Genomic DNA, 26259 nt, shown 5'->3' on the forward strand with positions numbered 1-26259 from the left:
GAAAGAGGGAGACAAAGAATCTGAAGCAGGCTCCAGGCTCCGAGCTGTCAGCACAGAGCCCCACGCGGGGCTTGAACTCACGAACTGTGAGATCATGACCTAAGCCGAAATTGGACACTCAACCGACTGAGCCACCCAGGCGCCCCGAATTACTGCACCAATTTACACTCACGCCAACAGTGTAGGAATGTTCCAGTCGCTCCGTATCTCCAGCAACACTTCCTGACGGACTTAAAGATTTGCCCCAATCTGATATGCATGTAATAATATTCCCTTGTCATTTGGTTTGTGTTTTTCCCGAGTACCAATAAATGTGAGCACTTTTTCCTATTTAAAAAATTATCAGGATTGCCTAGAAGCATGAGGAAACTCTCTGACATATACCACTATGGTCATAATTGTGTGAAATACGTATGCATGTGGCTAAAGATTACAATGCAATATGCAAAATAGGTGGTATGTTAGTTTCCTGGGGCTTTTGTAACAAAGTACGGCACGCCGAGGGGCTCAAACAGCAGAAGCTTATTGTCTCACAGTTTGGGAGGATAAAAGTTCCAGATCAAGGCATCAGCAGGTTGGTTCTTTCTGGGGGGGCGGGGTATAAGGGAAGGATCTGTTGCTAGCATCTCCCCTGGCTTTTGTAGCATGCTGGCCATCTGCAGTGTTCCTTGCCTTGTAGAAGCATCACCTTGACCTCTGCCTTTATCCTCACATGGTATTCTCCTTGTGGACTAGTTCCCATGTTTATAAGGACACCTGCCAAGTTGGATGAGGGGGCCCACCCTACTACCCTTCATATGATTTCCTCTTAACTGATTACATCTGCAACGACCCTATTTCCAAATAAAGTCCCATTCTGAGGTCTCGGAGGTTAGGGCTCTATAACACATAAATTTTGGGGGTTGGGTAGAGGGTTACCATTCAACTCATAATAGATGGCTAGGCAACTTTTCTTTCCTTTCTTTCAAGTGCATAATGCTGATGTTGGTAACACAGCAGAGAATGATGGGGAAAACTGTTTGGTGTCAGAAAGGATTGATTTACATCCCAGCTGTGCTTTTTATTAGCCTTGAGTTTTCACCATGCCAAGCTTTTCATCTACCCTGTGTTGAACAGTCGCTATCTTGGACAGTTTTTTGTGAAAATGAAATGGGATAGAATGTATAAAGGGCATTTTGGGGCATCTGGGTGGCTCAGTCGGTTGGGCATCTGACTTTGGCTCAGGTCACGATCTCGTGGTTCATGAGTTCTAGGACCACATTGGGCTCTGTGCTGTCAGCTCAGAGCTTGAAGCCTGCTTCAGATTCTGTGTCTCCCTCTCTCTCTGACCCTCCCTGGCTCATGCTCTGTCTCTCTCTCTCTCTCTCTCTCTCTCTCTCAAAAATAAATAAACTAAAAAAAAAAGAAAGGGCATTTCATCGTATATGACAAACAGGGCAGTCAGTAAATACCAACTCCTTCTCCCTTTGTCATTGCATTATATTCAACATTTTACAACTTTAAAATAATAAATAGTTAATCAGCTAGCTAACTAGAGGAATGCATGAATGAATGCATGAATGAATGAATGGTGCTGGGAAGTGACACCCGCCTCAGTAGCCAAGAATGAGTCACACAAGTGATTTCCTAAGGCCAAATGTCCACCACTTACTGTGCAAACCTGGGATGACTGTTTACACGAAGCTGTTAGAAGCAGAGAGGGGTGACGGTATGAGTATAGGGATTTGGATCCAGTTCTGGGTTGTTTTGTGTCTTAACCACCTTGGGCGGAGATCAAGTTTGCAGGGGAAGCTCGGTGCCCGCTGCCTCTGCCCCAGGTGCCCAGCTCCCTTCCCCATCAGATTACTTGATCACAGGCCATCTAGAGATCTTGGGGCCCCACACTGAGCCAGGAAGGAAGACAAATGTGGGAGGGTTGGGGACGAGGGGATTTCCCTCTAAGGGCTGGGTAGAGTCACCCGACAGCCTGCAGGGCAGGGGCATCTCAGAGCTGAGTGAATTGTAGCCATGGCTGAAGCCAGGAACTTCCCAAACCCCAATGAGATTACCGCATTGAGAGCCAAACTCCCCCCGCAGCCGGGGAACACTGGTGAGTCAGGGAGCTGGGACCAAGGGCCCTTTTCCATGTCAGGAAGAGCTGGGTGCTGGGTTGCCCCGATTCCCTCACAGGTTGGAGGAAGGGAATATCAGGTTTGAGTCTTCCTGAGCCCCTTTTCAGCCCATCCGCCGTCACCGCCGTGACTTCTTATACTAGAGAGATGGCCTTCTTTTTCCAGCCCTTTCTAAGTCCTCCCGTCTGGTAGGTAGTGAACCCAGAATACCCCGGGGGATACGGCAGTTTCCTGAAGACTGTTTGAGGCATCTCAGGGGGTGAGAGAGTGTATATCCTTGGGGAGAGGGAGGCTTACCTGGTTTCCCCCAGGTCGATGGGGACAGACGTCCAAGGATAAGACCTGGAGATATCTCTGCCTGGCCGTGTCCCTGATCCTGCTTCTCATGCTCATTATCCTCTGTGTGGTTCTGCCCAAAGGTAAGGCATCTGGGCCAATGGGGACAGGGTGACCACAGGGAAGCAAGCACCTTGGCTCCTAACCTGCAAAGGCAGGTCTGCAGAGCTGGTGCAGGGGTGGCCTGTCTTTGTCCCTAGTGGGATCATAATGGCAACAGAATGGAGCTCACTCCCCCACCAGTCTAACAGGCTGGGGGGCCTGCATGGGCCCAAGTCAGTCTGAGTTGTTGGTGAGTGTCTTCCCAAAGCTCATCCCCCAACTGGACTCGAACTCCAGCCTCCCTGCTAAAAAGTATGCACCTGAACAAAGGTCCTGTCTTGCCGCTTACTAGCTGGATGTTTTAGACAAGGACCTTTACCTCTCTGGGCCTCAGTTTCCTCATCTGAAAAATGGGCAGGGCATTTCAGAGTCCCAGAATGCCTTGCTCTGGGAACGGGAGAAAGTCTTGGCCCCTTGGGGTTTGAGGAACATGGAGAGACCCAGGAAGGTTCTGGGGTCCAGAACACCTACTTGCGCCTCTCCCCAGTCTTGAAGAGGACACAGCAGGTGCAGAAGGAAGTCATTCAACTGAATGAAAAAGGTGAGTGGGGTTCAACATGGTCGGCCTCCTGCCTCTACACCATATCTCCTCTCTCTGCCAAGACCTTGACCAGCCCTTTGTTTTTGGGCCTCCCAGTGATGCAGGGACTGGGGCATGCCAGGCACGACCTGGACTTCATTCGGGGTGAAATGTTCCGGCAAATGAAGGCTGTACTGGCAGGCAATGGTAAGGAGTGGGGGAGGGGAGGTGAAGAGGGAGGGGTTGTGCCCCCGACACAGCACCTGTAACAGTGGTGGGGCTTCTGGCAAGTGGCTCTCAGAGGGGCACCCCGATGCCAATGGCTCCTCACATCTTTTCAGAAAGTTCAAGTGACATGATCAGATCACACTTAGAGTGGAGGGCTCCCAGGAAAACAAGACTTTTGAGACAGCCAGATCTGGTCTAGGCTTGTGGTTGTGCGTGACCTTGGGCAGCCCATTTAAACCACTCTGAGCTTCAGTTTCCTCAGCTGTAAAGTGGGGGGGAAATTAACACTATCTTCTTTAAGACAGACTGTCAGGATCCGGAGCCTCCACTGTCAAAAACCACACTAGTGTGTTACAAAATGTGGTCAGTCCTTACCAGCACGTTAGAAGTACCTGGAGAACTTGCCACAGTGTAGATTTCTGAGCCCCAAGCAAACACTACTGGATCAAATGCTGCTGGAGGGAGTGTTCTTGGTGTTACATACTTTTTATATAACTTTTGCGTGAGTGGATGAGATGCGGAATACCTACATTTAGTTCTTATTATTCATGTAGCTATGTTTTATGTGGTCCCTGCAAATGATGGATTGGCGAATACTGAATCATTGCGGAAATAACAGCATTAGTTTTACTTGACCCCCTGGTCATAACATTTTGTCAACTGGTCAATACATAACCTTGTTTTTGTGTGTTTCTGTATAAATGTAAAGTTTATTTTTATTTTTTTATTAAAATATTTTTTAATGTTTATTTATTTTTGAGAGAGACAGAGAGACAGAGAGCGAGTGGGGGAGGGGCAGAGAGAGAGAGAGAGAGAGAGAGAAAGAGAAGGAGACACAGAATCTGAAACAGGCTCCAGGCTCTGAGCTGCCAGCACAGAGCCTGACAGGGGGCTCCAACTATGAGATCATGACCTGAGCCGAAGTCAGACACTTAACCAACTGAGCCACCCAGGTGCCCCTAAAGTTTATTTATTTTGACAAAGAGAGAGAGGAAGAGAGAGAATCCCAAGCAGGCTCTGTGCTTTTAACACTGAGTCTGACCTGTGGCTCGATCCCAAGAACTATGAGATCATGGCCTGAGTCAAAATCAAGAGACGGATGCTTAACCGACTGAGCCACCAGGCTCACCTGTTTGTTTGTTTATTTATTTATTTATTTATTTATTTTTAACGTTTATTTATTTTTGAGACAGAGAGAGACAGAGCATGAACGGGGGAGGGGCAGAGAGAGAGGGAGACGCAGAATCCGAAACAGGCTCCAGGCTCTGAGCGGTCAGCACAGAGCCTGACACGGGACTTGAACTCACAGACCACGAGATTGTGACCTGAGCCGAAGTTGGACGCTCAACCGACTGAGCCACCCTGGTGCCCCTAGACTCACCTGTTTAAATATATTTAATAGATATTGTTTCACTAACATTGAACTCATGGCCAACAGCACTATAACTCATGCCTGAAGGAAGCTTACCTAATGCGCACGCATTTTCTCTGTAAGGCACGTCGCAGCCTTCTTGCGCATGTAGGAACACTGACAGTGCTTTAGCACGACTCTTGAGGGCCTTTGTAAACAGCAAAATCGCCTACAGAAGGCATAAAAACATGAAGCGTGTGACACGAAATGGCCCACCAAAGGCGCACTTGCTTATGGTATGAGAAAAGAAACAGCAAGGCAGAACTTGCCTTATTCTGTCTGACTCCAGCTTTTTGCCACTCTGTGCAGGTCTGTGAGTGACAAGGAAAACCTCACAAGTATTGATTTGGGGGTTACCAATCAATGTTAACAAGTAGGTGAATTTGCAAATATGGAGTCTGCAAATAACAAAGATCCACTGTGTGTGTGTGTGTGTGTGTGTGTGCGTTCACTAACTGGATATAGATGGATGCAGTGAGAATTCTCTGTATCACTCCTGAGCCCTCACTGCTGAGTTCCCACCTAACCCCCAGGAACCACTGTAATTATATTGTATAGTTATATATGTTTTTCTTCAGAGCACAGTTTCTTCAACTGTGCACCATTGATGTTTGGGGCTGAATCATTCTTCCAGTGGGGGGAAACTGTCCTGTGTAATGTAGCATCCCTGGCCTTGACCCACCTGATGGGATAACCTTCTGTCAGTTATGACAACCAAAAAAGGTCTCCAGGTGTTGACCATTGTCCCCTGGGGAAAGAATCACTTCTGGCTGAAGACCACTGCTCTAGAGTTTCTTTAAGCAAATGAGGAATGTCAAAACCTGTGTCCCTCTATTTTACACTAAAGTAGGATATTATTCACACTGTTCCTTGAGTCCCTTTTCCCCATCTCATAGGCTATCTATAGCATTTTCCTATTTCCATCTGATGAGGTTCTATAATGGGGGGTGCCATCTTACCAGGTAGTGAGCTTCCAACTGTTGGGTGTGTTCAAGTGGAGACCATTGGGAATGTGACCAGGGGGTGATGGGGGACACACCCCTTCACCGGATGGGAAACTGGATATGCCAGTTTGGCTAATGGCTCCATTCTCACAGAATCCTCATGTGAGCCTTGCCCCCTGGACTGGAAGGTCTTTCAGGGCTCCTGCTACTTTTTCTCCCTGGACAACCTCACCTGGACCCAGGCTAATGATTCTTGTGCCCAGAAGCAAGCTCACCTGGTTATCATCAACAGCCGAGCAGAACAGGTGGGAAACGGAAGGTAGAATCTTAGCAGGTTGGGAGAGGGATTATAAAAGAATTTGGGGGTTCATATTTCTGTCCCCTTTGGGGTCTAGCACAATACTCCTAGTATGGTCTTCAAGACCTGCTTCATCTTGCTTCAACCCAAGCTCACTGCTGTGACATGTGGGGAATGGACCCTGTGCACTGAGGTCCTGCCTCCAAGCTCTGATTCATGTAGGTCCCTCGGTTTGCAGTGCCCTTACTCTTGCTATCTGTGTGGAGAACTCCTACTCACCTGTCAAAACCCCAATACAAACATCTCTTCTCCATATTCTCTCATGACATCATCAGAGGCCTTCACTACAGAACTTCACACTGCATCAGGGTTGTAAGTGTGAGGCTGGATCTAAATAATATCTGGCTCTCCTGGTCCAGAAACAAGGCTTGGCCCGAAGAAACGCATCAAGAGTGTCTTTTGAGCTGGGTTTCCAGCCAGAGATATTCCTACAGCCTAAGATCAAACCTTGCTCTGATATGCATTGACCTTAAAAAACAGTCACAACCAATATTTGTCCACTGCTTCTTTCTAGGTGCACATACCTCACACAGTCTATTCTTTTGATCTTGAGAATATGCTATGAAGTGGAGATTCTGTTCTTTCCATTATACAGATGAAGAAACCAAGGGGTGGATTAAATGTCTGAGGCCATATGATATGCACATAGTAGGTCTGGAGTTCGCATCAGGATAGAAAGTGCTGTGTGTGGCTGCCTCTGTCTGCTTGCCCACCCCAAATCCCCTCTACACCTTAGCCCTCCTCCGGTCCCCGGACACTCCAACCTCTGTCCTTTCAGCTCTGATGGAATTTTACCTTGCACTGTGCCTTCTCCCATCTAGGACTTCCTGACATCAACTGAGCAGGTGACATCCTGGATAGGCCTCTTCAAAGAGGGCCAGAAAGGAAACCACAGGTGGATGGATGGCTCAACCCCCACCTACACGTGAGTCTCCCTGTCTGTGATGCAGATGTCCCTAACCACCCAAGACAGTCTTCCCCTAAGAGATTGGCAGGGCTTTTAAAGAGCGATTTTATGACCACTCCGGATGTTCCCCTGTCATTCATTCACTATTTACCTGAAGCAACTCCCAAAACACAAGCCCTTTCTATCATAGCAGCTATCGTTATTTTATTACCTGGGAATGGTGTTCCCATTTAAAATGCTTGAGAAACAGCAGATTCAATGCCAAACTGGTCCTGTGTTGCAGGACTTCTCAGAGCCTTGGATGTGCCTATTCAGGAGTATAATAATGTAGCCTTTGCCAACTGTATGAGTTTCCTGTAGTCGCTGTAGCAAAGAGCCACAAACTGGGAGGTGAAAACAACAGAAACTTATTCTCTCACAGTTATGGAGGCCAGAGTCCCAAACCAATATGTCAGCAGGACTACACTCCCTCCAATGTCTGTAGGGGAGGATCTTTTCCTGCCTCTTCCAGCTTCTGGTGGCTCAGTTGTTCCTTGGCTCATGGGCCCATCACTCCAATCTCTGCCTCTGTGGTCACATACCCTTCTCCTCTCCCCTGTGTCTTCTCTCTTCTGTCCCTTATAAGGACACTTATAGTTGGATTGAGGCTCACTCAGTCAATCCAGGATGATCCCCTCTCAGCATCCTTCACTTAAATTAATCTGCAAAGACTCCTTTCCCAAGTAAGGTCGCACTCACAGATATCTGGGGTTAGGATGTGGGCATATCTTTTCAATGGGGACAACACTGAACCCACTATACCTTCCTGGCAGTTACCTGCCTTCTCACACTCTTTGCTTTTGGACATTTCCATCTGCCAGCATCACCCTTCCCTGTCTGGCAAACTGCTCTGGATGGGTCCAGGCCCAGGGCAAAATTAATCACCTTGGCAAACTCATCTGCCACCTGAGCACCTACCATATACCTTACATGCACTGGTCATCACATCCTTAGAATGTGCTCCCATTTTGCAAAAGAGGAAAACAGTGGCTCGGATATTAAGACTGTTGCCCTGGTCACATAGATGACAGGTGGCAGAGCTAGACGTTGGACGGGGTGAATCTGGCTTGAAGGTGAATGGACCTCAGAGAAGAGGAGAGGGTCAGCGAGATGAGGGAGTCAGAGAAAGTGGCCCCAGAACTTGGAGACTCCCAGCTCCCCTGAAGACTGTTTCCTGTTGCTACTCCCATTTGAGCTCAGTCTCTCCACTTGGAAAAAAAAATGGGAAAGGGTTGACCAGATGACTACTGTAAGATGGGCTCAATAAATGATTCCCACTTGGGGCCTCAAGAACCTTAGGGCCAGACCCTCACTCATAGAGAGCAGGGTAGGGGGCTCAGGCACTGGCCCATCTACTCAGGAATTTTTGGGCATCTCTTGACAGTAACTGGGAGTCCAAGAAGCTACATGATAATGGAACTGCCCCCGCCTGCATGATGATACACAACCATGGATACTGGAGCAACTTCTCTTGTGAATCAGGGAGATTTGCTTTCATTTGTGAGAGGCGACAGAACTGCTAACCAAGCCCTTATACTGCACTTCCTGGGACTGATGCAGAACCCTTGATATACAGCCTCAAGCCCTATCCCTGCCTTCTCTGGGTTCTGAGTTCACAGAGGCAACAATAGAGGACATTTCTCCAAAGCCTAGTGTCCTTTTCTTGGCATTGGGCTTGCTCACCCTTTATTTCCTTTCCCGATTTCTGCTGAGTGGAATGTTCCAGAAGCAGTCCTGGGCCCATCCTTGCAGGAGAATGATAATTCTTAACTTCCATTAAATCCAGGCTTGGCCACGATCTTGCTTGAGCCAATGAAATGGGATGGGAATTGATATGTGCCACGTTAAGCAGGAATCTTAAGAGCCTTGTGTGGTTCTTCCATCTTCATTTTGCCCTTGTCAGAAGACCACCTCTTCCTAGAAAGGACAGCTCCTTCAAATATGGTCCTGCAGTGAAGAAGACCCCCTTCAGGCAGAGCTTCTGCTGACCCATAAACATGACCAAGAAGTGAATTTTTTTGTGGTTATTGGCCACTAAGATTTTGAGGTCACCAGTTGTTACTGCAGCATACTGAACTTATGCTGACTGATACAGGGGACAAAGTTCCATTTCATAAAACCCCAAGATCTAGGGCTTTCTTCTAACACAAAAAGCCTAAAGCTTGTGGATACGGGGTGATTGGGTCCCTCACATTCATTCAACATTACCATTACCTCAGCCAGCCTCTCCATCTTCCTCTTCAGCATCTCCCTCCAGGCCAGTCTCCTCTCTGGTTCCCAGTGAGATTGTTCTAAGACATCTCCAAAGCCCCTTCACCAACTGGCCACTTCCCTTTCTTCACGCCCCTCACACCTCCATGTGTTTGCTCTTGTAGTTTTCTTTGCCTGGAATGCTCCCTGCCCCTGGCTTCCTGTGGGACATTTCCTCATCCTTCACTGGGCCCAAATCAACAGGTACCATCTGCATGGGCTACTCAAGAGTCTGACTCTTGCTTTCCTATCAGAGACCTTTATTAACTTTGTGATTATGATTTATGTTGTACAATGCAGTGGATTCTTAACCCATTAAAAAAAAAATCCTTCAATCCCTTAACTGTGTCTTGCCATTTCTGTTAATTCCAAAACCTATGTCAGTTTCCTCCACATTTGTAAGCCTGGATTCTTGAGACCAAGATCTGTGAGAAAGTGCAGGCATCAGGCATTAGGATTAGGCATGGCCATTCCCTGCACCTGGCCCAGGCTCTCTTCCTTATACGTGTGTCACTCATGGCTAGATAGTTATAGCACAAGAAAGTTAAGGTCTGTCAGAATAATTGTTCTCCAACAAGTTTCATTTTTAATTGGCCAAAATAGCAATTTGGTCTGGTCCCTGCCATCTCTCTCGTCAGAATCTGAAACTGTATGGGGATGAGATACATGCCTGTATCGCTGCTGCAAAGAAGAGAAAAATAAAATGTGATTCTCTTCCAGGACCATGGAGGTGAGTGGTCAGAAACTAGGAGTGGCCTCTTGTTCTTCAGAAAGTGTAGCTGAAGTTCAGCTATTAGAAAAATGCAGTCGCCAAGTTGACCAGATGTCTCACAATGATTTGGCGAAGGGGACCAAATCATGTGCTCTCTCTGGATGCATTTTGCAACTGATTCATTCAGTAAAAACTCACAAGTACCTATAATATGCCAGAGACAGTGATTAAGAACCAGGGTGGACACACCTGTCACCAGGTTGCCTTGATGGGGCTTTATAGTTTATGGCAGACGGGGAGCTGATAGAACAGGGGTAAAGAGCAAGACGGAGTCACTCATGTCAAGCAGTAACTTATGTCAAGCAGGGACACACACAGCCAAAGACATACACTGAAACCAGCACAAGCTGATGGCATCCAGAACTGGTAACCTGCAGAGCCAAAAGAGGTCTGCTGAGGCCCAAGACTGATTCAGCTCTTTTTCAAAAGGGAGTATCCGGGGCGCCTGGGTGGCTCAGTTGGTTAAGCGTCCGACTTCCGCCCAGGTCATGATCTCGCAGTCCGTGAGTTCGGGCCCCATGTCGGGCTCTGTGCTGACAGCTCAGAGCCTGGAGCCTGCTTCGGATTCTGTGTTTCCCTCTCTCTCTCTGCCCCTTCCCTGCTCATGCTCTGTCTCTCTCTGTCTCAGAAATAAATAAACATAAAAAAAAAAGAAATACTCTAGGTATTTCTTAAAAAAAAAAGGTGGGGGGAGTATCTTTGCAGCAAACTGTCAGACTCTCCAGACGCTGCCCCTTTCACATCTAAACGCATTGAAAAGGCGACTGCCCACAAGAGGTCTGCCCGATGTTCAGAGATCATCCTCCAGCACTTGAACATAATAACATAACATGTGCGGGGAGCTGACCCAGACCAGACTGAAGCCTCATCCCAGCTGTGCGCTCACGGACTGACCTCGCATTTGCTTTGTTAACTTCTTACCCCTTGCGGTGCCTTGTTAGTTGTGTGACTTTGTCTTGCACTTTGCTTTGTGTGACGTGAGTGAAGCCAAGTTAAACACGTAGTAAAGTGTCACTGAGTTTGGAATCCTGAGCCTGCTTTACAGTTACGTTAACCTTGCCGTATGGCTGAACAAAGCGGACCCTGTGGGGACACACACAACATGTGTATGTGCCTCCATAGAGTGCTCGCGACGGGGGGGTCTGAACAAGCAACAGTGGGACCTGATCCCCACTGGGGAAGGATCCAAATCCAGGAAAATAATTTCATTGCAGCCCACCCTGACTCTGAGAGAACATCCGTTTATTTGTTGACTCTGATGCTACAGCCAGTCCAAGAAAGTAGCATTTTGCTCGTGTGGACTCTTTAACTCATATTTGCATAAACTAGTTTCTCCCCCTGAGAAGGTAAACACCAGAAGGAACCGCATCTTGCTTGCTCTGTGTTTGAATTTCTAGAGCCTGGAACGCAGAAATCTCTCAATGACGTTTGGTGAGTGAATGGATGGATAAGTTCCAAAGGCACGGGGTAAGGTAGGCAAACAGTGAGCTGGCTCCGTTCCTTCTGGCCACAGTCCTACAGGGCTCCCCTGAGTGACAAAATAATAACATGTGCTAAGTGCCAGACAGTTTATACATTGGGCAGATGCTATTACTATTAGCTTCCCCGTCTTCAGACAGAGAATCGGAGAGGTGAGGTCATTCCCAGGATTTCCACCTGAGTCTGTCTGATGTGAGTCAGTGCCCTGAGGCACAAGGGCTACCAAAGTTACCACACACAAGATCTGTCCTTGCCTATTAATCTGTGTTTAAGAACCTGAAGAGAACTGAACAGTTCGCACTAGTGGCCAGCTAGTCTTTGTTGAAAGAAGTAAACGACAAGCCCCAGGAATTTGCTGGAAGCCATGTCTTGGGGTAGGAGGCGATTAGAAGCATTGTCTCAACCCACCCCCCCCAGCCTCATCCCATGCGTTTAGAGCTCATCAGCCAAGGCCCCTAGGCACACTTCCTGGAGGACGCAGAGAGGTGAACAGAGTTAGGCTCATCAGGAGTCGGTCGATGGCATTAAAGAACACGCTGGGACCCCTTCCCTGCACAGCCTGCCAAACCCCCTGGCATGCCAATCCCTGGAAGCCAAGATGGGGCTCATTACTGAAAGAGTCACAGGACTTCAAGTGACAGCTGGGGACTCATTAAAAGTTGGCTCACAATTCCCCACCCTCCACTTCATTTGTGGAAATTAAAGAGTCCCTGTGGAGCAGCCACACCCTGCAGGCAGATGAGATCTGATGCACAGCCCAGGGCTAAGGTGGAGACAGGGCCAGGGATTCACCCCCTCTGGAGAACTGATCCCCAGATAGTTTTCCGACTTAGACTCAAGCCCAAACCTGGCCATTTGGTTAACATCAAGAGACAGAAGTGGCAACTGAGGTGACATTCTCTTCCCCCAAGCCACAGGATTCTCAGAGCTGCAAACAGCTGAATGCTACAACATGCACACTGGGGCTCTGGGCAGCAGAACCCAAGCGTGCAAAGCACCTGCTGCCGAGCGTGGCCGCTGTGATCGCTCCGCGCTGTTGACTATGCGGGTGGGGGTGTCCAGAGCTCCAAGGGCGGCTGACAATTCTACTTCTGCAGCAGGCTCACTGCAGTTATGGGTATTACCTGGCCAACACCGCCCCTCCTTCCCCACTACACTGGCAGCCCTGAGAGGGCAGGACCAATCTGAACTTGCTTAGCATTGTGTCCCCCCAGCCGGGCACCTAATCGGTGTTCAATAAAACTGGCTGAGAGAACACACTAGCCTCTCACTACAACCCTATGGGAAGTCCGTGTGCTGCAAGGTCCCCCTGAGGTGTGAATGGCTATTCCCCAATTTATCTGAAATTCACTGACATCACAGCCAGTCTCCCTCTTGTAAACTGTGTGTCGTCTACTACCTGTTGGGGTTATGGGGTAACGTACTCTGTAATCTGATCCCCATCTGCTATTTTAGGCCATTTTGAGCCACTCACCCCTCTTGCTGCCCAAGACTCTGTCATGTTGGCCTTACTCTGTTCCTTGGATGGACAATCATCTTTTTGCCTCAGGTCCTTTGGACATGCTGCTCCTTCTGCCTGGTGTACCCTCTCCTCTCACTCTGCCCCTGGAACAAATGTTGCAGCTGAAATGTCACTTTATCCATGAACCCGCCCCCCTATGCCCATCTGTACCCTCCCTACTCTCTGTGGGTTGGTATTTGGGCTCCTATAGCCAACTGCCTTCCTTCCCTCAAACTCCTCACCCTCTCGTCTACATTCAGTTATCCATCATCTACCCTCGCCCTTCTACTGTAATGTTCACAGGAGCAGGTATGTCAGTCACGGTGGGCTCCCTGGTGAAGGGCTCAGGCATTGCATACACAGCTGTTGGACACATGCTGGCTGGGGCTGGACTTCCTCTGAGCTGGAGATAAGAGTTACCACGTGCACAGTCTTTGGGTACCGAGGCCGGACATGCTTATCAAACTAAGCAGCTGGTGTGCGGGCGTTCCGACTTTACCCAGTTATCAAAGAGCAGATCAAGCATGAGGCTTCCTCCCCCCATGCACCGTGAGGGGATGAGGGGGTACTTCTTAAGCAAGGCGATGACCAAGGATTTGAAGACTTCTTCAGCTTGACTTAACTGGGCAATCCGCAGTGGGAGTTTTGTCCTATAAACACTCACCGTGTCCCTGGTTTGTGCTACAGATGGAAAGTGATTGGACCCGAGCTCCACCTCTAAGAGCAACTGGACAGGAAGGGGAGACAGCGAGCGCTGAGGTCATTCAAATCTGGGAGATAAATGCCCTGAAGATACAACCGACTCCCAGGACGCCACAGCCCCCAGACCTCCCTGAGAGCCATCCAGGTACAAAGAGCCAGGAAGGAAAGCCACTGACAGTGAACTCACCAGCAACACTAGAGGGCGCCGTCCTGTACTTGTGTCTGGGCACAGGGGCGCGGTGCGGTGGAGGGAAGCAGGTGCAGGGCGCTACTCTTGGGGACAGGCTGGGTCTGAGCCACCTCTCCGTCTGCAGCTGTGAGCAAAGGCTCTGGCACCAGCAAGGGCTGATGGTCGTCTGGGGGACAGAGCCACTTGAACAATGCTCCTCGGTCACCCCTGGTCAGACCCAGTGGCGAGACCCAGAAATGCACGGGCCTGTCTGGGAGAACAGCTGAGCAGAGCTGCAAGGCTGTGGCTCAAAGCGACTTTGGTTATTGGCCGTTTATCTCCGGTGGCCACACACTCACTGCCGGGCACACAGCAGGTGCGCAGGAAATACCTGTGAGACAAACGAAAGCAGGGTGCCCATCGTTCAAGAAAACATTTGAAATGGGCGCTGAGCGGGGAGAGGAGCTCGTGTCGACCAAGCACCTACTGGGTGCCAAGCTCTGCACACATGGTGTCTGTTATCCTCATTCAGCCCCATTTCACAGAAGAGCAGGTGAGGCCCAGAGAGGCCAAACCACTTGTCCGGGGCCACAGCGCCCTCTCCAGGCAGGGCTGCGAGCTGCAGCTGAACTGAGACCTTGGTCTCCACTCCTCCTGGGGCTTGGTATTGACTCCCGTGTGCGATGTTAGCCTGGTATCCTGACCTCTCTGGCCATCCAGAAGCAGCAATAAAAGAGATTTCTCCTTCGTCCAGAGCTCATTTCTTGGTTGACCGTGTGTTTCTCTGATGCCTTTCCCGATTTGAGTTGTGCCAGAAAATCCCCTAGATTCCCCCCACATTCTGGCTCTTCTGCTGTCCCAGTGGGATAGAGCTTAGAAGAGAGTGTTGGCTGGACCTCAGTCCAGGCTGGCACCTCCTTCCAGCCCACTCTCTCCTCCTGGGCCCTAGAGGGGCGGTCCTGCGGTGCCTCCAAGTCCCTTCACATTTTGGCTCCAGTCTGACTCCCCAGCCTCCTCTGAGCCCATTCTGGACACTTCTCCATGCCTTGGCTCTGCTGGTTCCTCTGCCTGCCGTTCCGTCCCTGGCACCGTGTGCGGGAGACTTTTCATCCTTCAGAGTTCAGCTCAGATGGCACGTCCCTCCTTTGCCGCCTGCACTGTGGGGTCTCACAGCACTCACTGCATGCCTTCCTTCACTGTTTTCTTTAATGCATTTTTATTGAACATTTACTATGTGCAGGAATCATTTTTGATGTTGGGAACACAGCATGGAACCAGTGAGGCACTGTCCCTGCCCTCATGATGCCACAGTGTCACGGGAGACAGCGACCCGTAACCAGGTAAGGACAACACTGTATGATAGGGGATCTCCGGGGAAGCGAGGAGTCAGAGAGGCACCAGACCCAGCCAGGAGTGGGGTAATCACGAAAGGCTTCCTGGAGGAGGTGGCAGGTGATCTGAGACCAGTTAGTTGAGGCAGATGGGAGGGAGGCATGAGGGATGTGGTGGGACCTGGGGTGAGAGTCTGGTACATTCAAGAAATTGAAAATGCTCCCATCCCATTTTAGCTTAGAGATGCAAAGTGGGTGTTGGAAGAGAGAGAGGGGGCTGAGAGGAAACTGGAGGGACTAACAAGGAGCAGACTTTTGGCTGCAGGGAGGCATCTGGGACTAGGGAGCCATGGATGGTTCTAAGCAAGGGGAAGGATGGAATCTGGTTTGTTTAGCAGGATCCCTCTGGTGTTGTGTGGGAAGCAGGTGCAGAGGTCAGAGCCAAAGCAGAGAACAGAAGCAGGGGGGATGCTGTAGTGGGTTTAAATAGTGTCACTCAGAAATGTGTGTTCTTGGCACCTGGGTGGCTCAGTCGGTTAAGCATCTGACTCTTGATTTCCACTCAGGTCATGTCTCCCGGTCATGAGATAAAGTCGGGTTCTGCACTGACAGCATGGGGCCTGCTTGGGGCTCTCTATTTCTCCCTCTCTCTCTGCCCCTCCCCTGTTTACATGCGCACTCTCTCTCTCTCTCTGTCTCAAAATAAAGAAATAAACTTTTTTAATAAAACAGGAAAAACCCAACTACAGTATTGAAAAAAAAGAAGAAGAAATGCGTGTCTGCTTGGAACCTCAGAATTGTGACTTTGTTTGGAAATAGGGTCTTTACAGACGTAAATAGATAACGATCTCGAGATGAAATCCTGGGTGGTGGTCCCCAAAATGGCTGGTGTCTAATGACTGGTGTCCTTACAAGGAGAGGAGAAGATATACAGACGTGAGAAGTTCATGGGAAGACACAGGCAGAGATCAGAGTGACACAGTCAAGGTGCTGGTGACCACCAGAAGCCAGGAGAGAGGCGTAGGCCTGACCCTCCCTCAGAGCCTCCAGAAGGGGGTCCCCCTACCCAAGCCTGGCCTCCAGAACTGTGAGACAGCACACCGCTGTTGTTTTGAGCCACCCAGTTTGTGGCCATTTGTCTCCTCGGCCCCAGGAAACGAATACACGGGCTGGTGCCGTGTTCCAGGTTACACGTGCCCGCCCCAGGTGGGCATGTCGTAAGTGACAACACGGATCCAGGAGGAGAGTGGAGGCTGAGCTGCGTTGCGGCCTGAGAGCGAGGCCAGCCAGGCTGCGGGTGGCTGGGGCGGCCTGGCACCGTCTCCTCCCTCCTCAGTCCTTCAGCCTGGGGCAGCCTGGGCCCAGAGCAAGGCCATGCTGTGGAGAGCCCATCTCTGGCCCGGTGCCTCTGCCTCTGCAGAGGCCGGACGTCAGCCCCTCCTCTGGACCACTGCCAGCGTCTGGGACGCGGGGCTTCCTCACCAAAGTGGGCACCAGCCTGCTCTGGGAGGCATCCTCTGCAGCAGGTGCCTGCTGGTGGGGTGTGGATGGAGCTCGGGCACTGGGAATGGAGTGTCCACACTCCACACTCCCTGAGAGGGAAGGGGAGGGGCATCACCTCCTTTTGTGTTCCCTGCCCTGTCCCCTTAGAGGTCATCTTCGTACCTCCTTGTCCCCACCTAACCCTCCTCTGCGGGGTTTCAGAACAGCCCAGCTCCCAACTGGGCACAGAGGGTCTCAGGGAAGGTTTGGAGGCCACATGTACCCCTGTGGGCTAATCTCAGGGAAGTCTCTAGCTGTCTCCCTGAGGCCCCCTCCTGACTCTGGGGCCCTGAGGGTGCCCTCCCCCCGCCCCCCCCCCCCCCCGCCCCCAGCACAGGTCTCCTCTGGGATGCCTTTGGAGAAGAGCTTGAAAATTGCAGGAGCAGCCTCCCGCCCTGCCTACCCCACTTTGGGGCTCCTGGTGTTGAGCATCAGTGGGGAGACCCAGGGCTCCCGCTGCTACCCCCTCAGAGCGCTCCCGCAGCCGCCAACGGAGGGTGTGCCCCTGGGTGTCTCCCCGGAGGAGGTGATGCAAGCCCGGGTTGTGGGGAAGGACTGTGGGTAATCAGAGTGTTGGGGTGGATCTTGGGACCCAGAGCCCAGCCGAACGAAGTCCGAGGCAAGCAGGATCTGAGAGGAGGCCTCTGATTCCCGAATTGTTGACCCAGGCTGGCCGCGTACGCACAATGCATGCACATCCGATGCGCATCCTGGCTGTGGTGGTAGATCTTAGGGTGAAGGTTGTCAGGGACACGGGCGTCAGTCACCGTCTTCCGGCTTCTACTGTGAGAGCGTCTGTCTGTGTGTGCCTGCAGGCTTGCCTATAGCCGCGACTCCGCGGGTGCGTGAGTCCTTCCCCAGGCGGGGTCTCTGATCTGTGTAACTGCCCGGGTCTGATCGCAGCAGGTACATGTGGGCCCCCTGTGTGCATATCTGGTGTGAGAGCTCACAGCAGCTGTGCGGGTTGGGAGGGGATGGGAGGTAGAGTACAGGTACGTGGAGATGGGGGGACACACCCACCCACGTGTAGGTGTTGGTGAGACACAGGGGGCACCGGGGTCCCCGTCCGTAGGAACGGGAGGCCCCCCACCCACCCCTGAGCAGAGCGGCCCTGAGGGCCTCCCCTTCTGCTCTCACACACACCTGGGCAGAGGCTCAGGGTCTCCTGCCAGAAGGAACAGGAAAGCATAAGGGGGGTGGTGGGTTCTTCCTCCCTCTGCTCCTGACTGGCCCTGGGCACTCAGACCCTCCCTCTCCCTCTCTGGGGACAGTCTGGGCTGTGAACCAGGGGAGCAACAGCACAGAAATAGAAGGGGGCCAAGGAAGGCCCACTTTGCTTTCTTTTATTATTATTATTATTATTATTATTATTATTTTAGAGAGAGAGAGTGCATGCACAAGTAGGGGAGAGGGGCAGAGGGAGGGAGAATCTTTTTTTCAATGTTTATTTATTTATTTTGGGGGGGGGCAGAGAGAGAGGGAGAGGGTCCCGAGCAGGCTCCACACTCAGCGCAGAGCTTGACCCAGGACTCCATCCCACAACCCTGGGATCACAACCTGAGCCAAAATCAGGAGTCTGATGCTCAACCAGCTGAGCCACCGGGCACCCCAGTCCCATTTTGCTTTCTAAAACAATGGGGCAAAAATCACATAATATAGAGTTAGCAATTATAAAGGTGGCTTTTTTTTAAGTTTATTTATTTATTTTGAGAGAGACAGAGACAGCACAAGCGGGGGAGGGGCAGAGAGAGAGGCTGGGAGAGAGAGAATCCCAAGCAGGCTCTGTGCCCTCAGTGTGGAGCCCAGTGTGGGGCTCAAGCTCACGAACCGCAAGATCATCACCTGAGCCGAAATCTAGAGTCTGATGCTCAACTGACTGAGCCACCCAGGTGCCTCCATCCTTGCCATTTAAACTTTCACAATGTCATGACATGCGCACCTCTATTTGGTTCCATACATGTCACCAGCACAAAGGGAGATCTACAAGCCATTAACAGTCACCCTCCGCTTATCCTGCTCCCATCCCCCCCGCACCGCAACCACTGGTCTGCTTTCCGTCTTGATGCATTTATCTCCTTTGGATATTTCTCATAAACGAAATCCTACAACGTGCGGTCTTTGTGGCTAGCCTCTTTCGCTCAGCATAATGTCTTTGAGGTTCAACCACGTCGTAGCATGGGCCACGTGTTGTGCTTTTGGTATCCTGTTACATGGGCATGCCACTTTTCATTTATCCACTCATCTGTTGATCCATCCTGCGATTAAAAAAAAAAATGTTGCATTTTTGCATCAAGCCTGTTGGTGGCAGAAAGGAAAGCAGAGAGACAGAGAGGGGACACCAGATGGAGCAGGTGTTTGGAAGGAAAGCTACCTTTACGGGGAGCTGGGCCAGATGTGAGTCTGTTGTCACTTGGGGAAGGATGTGGGAGAACCTGTAGCTGGGAGCCTTGCTTGCTCCAGGAAGCAGGAGGTTGGGGATAGTGGTGTGGCTAGGACTCAAGGAGGGGCGGGTATTCAGAGAATGGCATCGTGAAATGATCAGCGATACAGCAGGGGTCAGAGAATGCGACTCTGGTGATGCCAGTCAGGCCATGTCCTTGTGAGGGACTCATGCAAGTCAGGCCGCACAACAACCACAGTAGCTAAGAACCGAATGTGCATCCCTTCACCTACGTGCCATGGCAGCCGTGTGGAATAAGCATTATTATTCCATGTTCCAGGTGAGCTAGTAAGGGATTCTGCTGAGATTTAACCAGAGCCTATGTCCTCTCCATGATACGCAGGAGATGAGACTTCCAGCTGAGCTGACTGTTAGGGAGTAGCTCACTCTTAAAATCAGGAAGGATTTGGAGTCACAAGTTGGGGAGAACATGGAGTGACCTGCATGCTCAAAGACAGAAAATCCTGGTGGTTGTGCATGGGGTCAATAATGGTAATAGCAGTAGTCATAATAATTGTCAGTATTATTTTTTACTGAGTTCTTACCACGCACCAAGACCAGCGCTAAGCACTTGAGGCCCAGGATCTTCCGTGAACCCCGTGCAACTCAGAAGAGCGCTGACCGTCCTCACGAGCAGCCTGTGGCCGAGGGACCGGCCATGGCCTGTGGGGTGAGGGGGTACCTCCTCAGGGAAGTCCTCCCAGGCTGGGCTCAGCACACACCCATAGCTCCCGCCCACCTGGCCACCCTCGCTCTCTCCCCACCCAGGGATGGCTGCCACGCTGGGCCGAAACCACAGCTCCGTGTCCGAATTCATCCTCGTGGGCTTCTCCACCTTCCCAAGGCATCTCCTGCCCGCCTTCTTCCTGCTGTTCCTGCTCATGTACCTGTTCACGCTGCTGGGGAACCTGCTCATCATGGCCACAGTCTGGAGCGAGCGCAGCCTGCACACGCCCATGTACCTCTTCCTGTGCGCCCTGTCCACCTCCGAGATCCTCTACACCTTGGCCATCACCCCGCGCCTGCTGGCCGACCTGCTCTCCACCCACCGCACCATCACCTGGGTGGCCTGTGCCAGCCAGATGTTTTTCTCCTTCACGTTCGGCTTCACCCACTCCTTCCTGCTCATGATCATGGGCTACGACCGCTACGTGGCCATCTGCCACCCCCTGCGCTACAATGTGCTCATGAGCCCCCGCGGCTGTGCCTGCCTGGTGGCCTGGTCCTGGGTAGGTGGCTCGGTCACGGGGCTGGTGGTGACCACGGCCGTTTTCCACCTCACCTTCTGTGGACCCAATGAGATCCACCATTTTTTATGTCATGTGCCCCCTCTCTTGAAGCTGGCCTGTGGAACTGATGTACCAGTAGTGGCCAAGGGCGTGGGGCTGGTGTGCATCATGGCCCTGCTGGGCTGCTGTCTCCTCATCCTCCTCTCCTATGCCTTCATCGTGGCCACCATCTTGAGGATCCCCTCAGCTGAGGGCCGGCACAAGGCCTTCTCCACCTGTGCGTCCCACCTCACTGTGGTCATTGTGCACTACGGCTTTGCCTCTGTCGTCTACCTCAAGCCAAAGGGTCCCCAGTCTCTGGAAAGAGACACCCTGATGGCCATCACCTACACGGTCCTCACCCCCTTCCTCAGCCCCATCATCTTCAGTCTCAGGAACAAGGAGCTAAAGACTGCCATGACCAAGACCTTCCTCAGAAAACTTCATCCCTCCAGCATCTAAGTGGCCAGTGTGGAGGCAGTTTTTGAAGAAGGGGAAGGATGACCATACCCTCATCTGTACAGCGGGCTTAATAATGCCTACCTAGTAAGAATGGTATAGATTTGTGTGATGACACCCATGGCATAGCAGGTACTAATAAATGTGAACTTTTCCGCTTCTTCCTTCCTTGGTTTGTGTCTTGGATATTAATTTTATTTTATAATTAAACAGCATTACTGAGATATAGTCCATGTGCTGTATAATTCATCTATTTAAAGTACTCGATTCAGTTGGTTTTAGTATATTCACAGTTATGCGATCCTCACCACGATCAATTAGAAACATTTTTTTTGTCACCCAAAAGAGAAACTCATTCCCATTCAGTCACTCCCCATTTCCTCCCCAACCCCCTTAACCCCCAGCCTTAGGAAACCACTTTTTTTCAAAAAAATATGTATTTTTAAAATTTTTAATTGCAGTAGAGTTGCCACACAGTGTTACCTTGGTTTCAATTATACAACATATGCTCAGCCAACTGTATACATCTGTCATCACACAATGCTGTTACAACACCATTGACACATTCCCTATGTTGTACCTTTCATCCCCGGGACTCACTCATCTACTTTGCCTGTTCTGGACATTTCCTTCAAATGGAAGTATATGTTAGGGGATGTTTTTGACTGAGTTCTTTCACTTGGCATAATGTCAAGTTTCTTCCATGTTGTAGAACGTATCAGAACCTCATTCCTTTTTATAAAAAAAATTTTAATGTTTATTTTTGAGAGAGACAGACAGACAGAGTACGAGTTGGGGAGGGGCAGAGAGAGAGGGAGACACAGAATCTGAAGCAGGCTCTGGGCTCTGAGCTGTCAGCACAGAACTCCATACAGGGCTTGAACTCACTAACCGTGAGATTGTGACCTGAGCCGAAGTCATATGCTTACTGACTAAGCCACCCAAGAGCCCCATCTTTTTTTTTTATATTTATTTATTTTTTTGACAGAGAAAGATAGAGAGACAGAGAGAGAGAGAGAGAAAGACAGAGGGCGAGTGGGGGAGGGGCAGGGAGGGAGGGAGACACAGAATCTGAAGGAGGCTCCAGGCTCTGAGCCATCGGCACAGAGCCCAACGCGGGGCTCGAAGTCATGGACTTGGAGATCATGACCTGAGCTGAAGTCGGACCCTTAACCAACTGAGACACCCAGGCGCCCCAGAACCTCATTCCTCTTTATTGCCAGACACTATTTCATTGTGTGGACATACTGGACTTCATGTGTCTGTTCATCGCTTGGTGAACATCTCAGGGTTTCTATTTTTGCTATTTTGAATATTGCCACTATGAATGTTTGTGTACAAGGTTTTTGCTTGAATATATAGTTTCGTACTATTGCGTATATACCAAGGAGTGGGTTTTCTGGATGCAATGGTACCTCTATGTTTAATTATGAAGAATGTTCCAGACTCTTTTCCAAAGTGGCTGCACCATTCTGTATCCTCACCAGCAGTGCAGAAGGGTTCAAACGTCTCCACATCTTTGCCAGCACTGGTTATTATCTGTCCTGTTCATCGTAGCTATCTCCGTGCTGTGAAGTTTATCTCTTGGTGGTTCTGACTTGCATTTCCCTAATGAGTAATCACGTTGTGCATCTCATCACATGCTTGGTGCCCATTTCTGTGTGTTCTTGGAGAAATGCCCTTGATACTTCACCCAGTTTTAAAATCGGGTTGTTTGTCTCTTTGTTAAGTTGTGGCTAATTGTTTAGAGTTTCTGGTTACAAGGCCCTTAGCAGATCTGTGAGTTTCAAATATTGTCTCGCATTCTGACTTGTCTTTTCACGAACCTGTTGGTATTCTTTGCAGGACAGAAGATTTTTATTCTGATGGCATCCAATCTATGCATTGTTTTCTTTTGTTGCCTACGCTTTTGGTGTCATGTCTATGAAACTATTGCTTAGTCCAAGGTAACGGAGATTCACAGCTATGTTGTCCTCTAAGAACATTATAATTTCAGTTCTTACATTTAAGTCTTTGGTCCACGTGGAGTTAATTTTTGAACAGAGTGTGAAGTAGGGGTGAATGTTAGTTTTGGCTGGGTTCATCTCCTTGAAAATGACCATGTCTGTGGTCATCCCATGCATATGTGTGGGATTGAATTAGCAAACAGTAGCATTATTTCTGGCTCTTGGGCTGCTGTCACTGATGCTGGTCTAGCAATGGTAACAGTTAGTCATAGTCACTATATGAATATATACTATGTGTTGAGCATTATGTTATATTCATTACTTTTGTATTTTTTTAATGTTTTTTTTTTTGAGAGAGAGCATGTCCGTGAGTGGGAGAGGGGCAGAGAAGGCAGGGGGACAGAGGATCCAAAGTTGGCTCTGTGCTGACAACAGAGAGCTTTTTTCAGGGCTTGAACTCACAAAACCTTGAAAATCATGACCTGAGCCGAAAGTTGGACGCTTAACTGACTGAACCACCCTAATGCCCCTATATTGAGTACTTTTAAGATAGCATTTCTTTACTCCTAAAAACCTGAAAATGGGGGGGGGGAGGCAATTTGTGCCAACAAATAATGTCTTGTTATTTATAATTTCCTGCTGCCTTTGAAGTCATAGGAATAAACTTATTTCTGAATGGAGCACTAGGTGTGAAGATGCAGGGCAAGAGGGGGCAGGGGAGGGGAATGGAGGGGAGAGAGAGAGAGAGAGAGAGAGAGAGAGAGAGAGAGAGAGAGAGAGGTTTCTTTCTGTACATTAGCAGTGGAACAGAGAGAGGAAGCCAGGCAAGGCAAGGAAAGCAGCGGTGGCTTCACCTGATGGGGCTGTGGGCTCTGCTGGGTGGGGAAACGAGTGGGAGAGAGGAGAAGACCCTATTGTTGGTAGTGATGGTATCTTTGGGGAAAGGGACAGCCGATGGCTCAGAGCCTGGACGCGAACATGGTGCAGAGAACACAGGTGTTAGGTTTTAGACAGTTTCCACGTGACATCGACTATAAGGCTTCTTCCTTACCTGCCCACGAATGTGTGGCATTGTCATGACCTTGCTGAGCTGCACTGGTCTGCTGAATGCACCTTGGTCAGATCTGACTTCAAAGTGGACCCAGGAGGAACCAGGCTTGCTGCCTTGGGAGTCTATTGTTCTTCCCCCTGGGTCACCCTGATGTGGAGGGGAGCAAACAAACGCGAGGGGGCATCACCATGCGACAGGTAGAATTCCCTCTAATGAGCTGCCTGTTTGCTACAGGCAAGGAAACCAAGGAAGAGAGAGAATACGTAGATGGTATTTCCAACGTGCCACTGACACTCTCTCTGATCTACCTACTCTTACTCAGGGAGCTTCAAAAATCAGCACAGCAATACCTATCTCTCTGGTTCCCATTTCCTGAAATGAATCTTCTCTCACATTTTACTTTCTATCTGCATTTTGAACATTTTGTTTTCCTTTCACGCAGAGTACCCATTTCTCCCTAATTACCCAACTTTTGCTGGTGAAATGTCTAGTTGGCTTGGTAATTTGCCAAAGGTTAGCGGCATGTGATCTCGTTGACAGCTCACCCCCCTTTATATTGATTCCGTTGGAATTTTCCACTACAGTGGACTGGGAAATGCGTGAGGAGGAATTCAGACATGGAACTGTGGTGTAGCCCCAGCATGGCGGCAGTCCCTCTGGGAAAGGAGGGAAGAAAGCTCAGTGAACATCACTCAGGGTCTCCATGGAGCCCAGCCTGGAAGGACTTCCTCGAGGGGCTCCCTCAACCCCCCAGGCCATGGCCAGTCCCTTGGCCACATGCTGTTCATGATAATGGTCTGTGCTTCACAGAGCTGCTTGGGGTTTATGTAAGATCATGCCCCTCAAGTGCTTAGTAGACGGGTCCTGGTGCATAGTAAGAATTCAAAATAATAATAATTATTCTTATGACTACTATTTAAAATCCAAGTGGAAGGAGCTCAGGGTCTCTGTGCAGCCACACCTGGGTTGAGTCCCACTTCAGAGCTTGTCAGTACCTGTAGTCATTTTTCTAAGTAGGAATGGAAAAATAAAGAAAAAACCCAAGTCTAGTCTTTTGTTAAAAAAAATTATGCTAGGATCTTTAAAAAGTTGAATTGGGGGGTGCCTGGGTGACTCATTCGGTTAAGCATCTGACTTCGGCTCAGGTCATGATCTCGCAGTCCATGAGTTCAAGCCCTGTGTTGGGCTTTGTGCTGACAGCTCAGAGCCAGGAGACTGTTTCAGATTCTGTGTCTCCCTCTCTCTCTGCCCCTCCCCTGATCGTGCTCTATCTCTGTCTCTCAAAAATAAATAAATTTTTAAAAATTTTTAAATAAAAATATAATAAAATATTATAAATATATATATTTAATAAATAAATAAGTATATTTATTTATATACAAATATATATTTATATATAAATATATATTTATATGTAATATAATATATAATAATATATAATATAATATATTATCTATATAAATATATAGATAAATATATAGATAAATATATATAAAATATTATAATAAAAAATAATAAATTTTTTTAAATAAAAAAAATTTTTTTAAGTTGAATTGGAACAATCTGGTGCTGGTTGACATTCCATTTTTGAAAGGATATTGTAAATCTTACAATCACTGTGTCCTGTATGCTACATCAACTCTGAGCTGTGTGCAAGCTTAGCAAGTATTGTGTGGTGGCTTTCCACTTTTTATACAAAACTCTACCATGTTATCCACATGAGTTAAATAAATTTGTGTAGTTTTTAAAACAGGGCTCCTAGGGGTGCCTGGGTGGCTCATTCAGTTAAGTGTCTGACTCTTGATTTTTGGCTCAGGTCATGACATCAGAGTTTGTGAATTTGAGCCCCACATCAGCTCTGTGCTGACAGTGTGGAGGCTGCTTGGGATTCTCTCTCTTTCCCTCTCTCTCTGCACCTCCCACCTTGCTCTCTCTCTCTCTCTTTGAAAATAAATAAATAAACTTAAAAAAAGAACAGTACTTCCCCAAAACTCCAAACCAATGTTGGGTTGGTTCCTTATTTCTTCCTATAATAAATATCTTCATATGAATCAATAATATAATGTAATATGATATTATATGTTATGTTGCATTACATTTTTAAAAATTATTATTGTACAATATATTATATAACATTATATAATATACATAACAGATAATGTATTATATATAATATCACATTAATATATAATCATATATATTATAAAAATATATACTGTGTTTTTATTATATGATATATTAATGATTAAATATTATCATTGCATTTATAAAATTAAATTATATTACATTTTATATGTAACATAAGTAAATGCATTGCATATGAAAAATACTATAATTTATTAATATTAAAAGCATGTAATAATAATATACAATTATAAAATTTAATTGTATTA

At 48.8% G+C, this 26259-nt stretch overlaps 2 protein-coding genes across 2 annotated transcripts; both read left to right on the forward strand.

Annotated features, from left to right (window-relative positions):
• The first annotated feature begins 1935 nt into the window (after positions 1 to 1935).
• CLEC4OP (C-type lectin domain family 4 member O) lies at positions 1936 to 9813 on the forward strand. Its single transcript, XM_015084116.3, has 7 exons — positions 1936 to 2089; positions 2423 to 2530; positions 3037 to 3090; positions 3187 to 3276; positions 5806 to 5957; positions 6832 to 6935; positions 8341 to 9813. Exons 1-7 carry the CDS (start codon positions 2008 to 2010, stop codon positions 8477 to 8479), a joined length of 729 nt encoding a protein of 242 aa, XP_014939602.1. The 5' UTR covers positions 1936 to 2007; the 3' UTR covers positions 8480 to 9813.
• A 9746-nt stretch (positions 9814 to 19559) lies between these two features.
• On the forward strand, positions 19560 to 20872 carry LOC106985918 (olfactory receptor 10H1-like). The gene has a single exon (XM_027038201.2). The coding sequence runs from the start codon at positions 19913 to 19915 to the stop codon at positions 20870 to 20872; it is 960 nt and encodes a 319-aa protein (XP_026894002.1). The 5' UTR covers positions 19560 to 19912.
• Positions 20873 to 26259: the final 5387 nt, after the last annotated feature.

This window comes from Acinonyx jubatus, chromosome A2, assembly GCF_027475565.1.
Source record: "Acinonyx jubatus isolate Ajub_Pintada_27869175 chromosome A2, VMU_Ajub_asm_v1.0, whole genome shotgun sequence".
NCBI classification, from domain to species: domain Eukaryota; kingdom Metazoa; phylum Chordata; class Mammalia; order Carnivora; family Felidae; genus Acinonyx; species Acinonyx jubatus.

Bases quoted from the DNA above. Each gene is read 5' to 3' on its own strand.
- CLEC4OP (XM_015084116.3), top strand. From the start codon at position 2,008: ATGGCTGAAGCCAGGAACTTCCCAAACCCCAATGAGATTACCGCATTG. The intron at 2,090-2,422 runs GTGAGTCAGGGA...GGTTTCCCCCAG, and splicing joins CCCGCAGCCGGGGAACACTG to GTCGATGGGGACAGACGTCC. The intron at 6,936-8,340 runs GTGAGTCTCCCT...ATCTCTTGACAG, and splicing joins GGCTCAACCCCCACCTACAC to TAACTGGGAGTCCAAGAAGC.
- LOC106985918 (XM_027038201.2), top strand. From the start codon at position 19,913: ATGGCTGCCACGCTGGGCCGAAACCACAGCTCCGTGTCCGAATTCATC.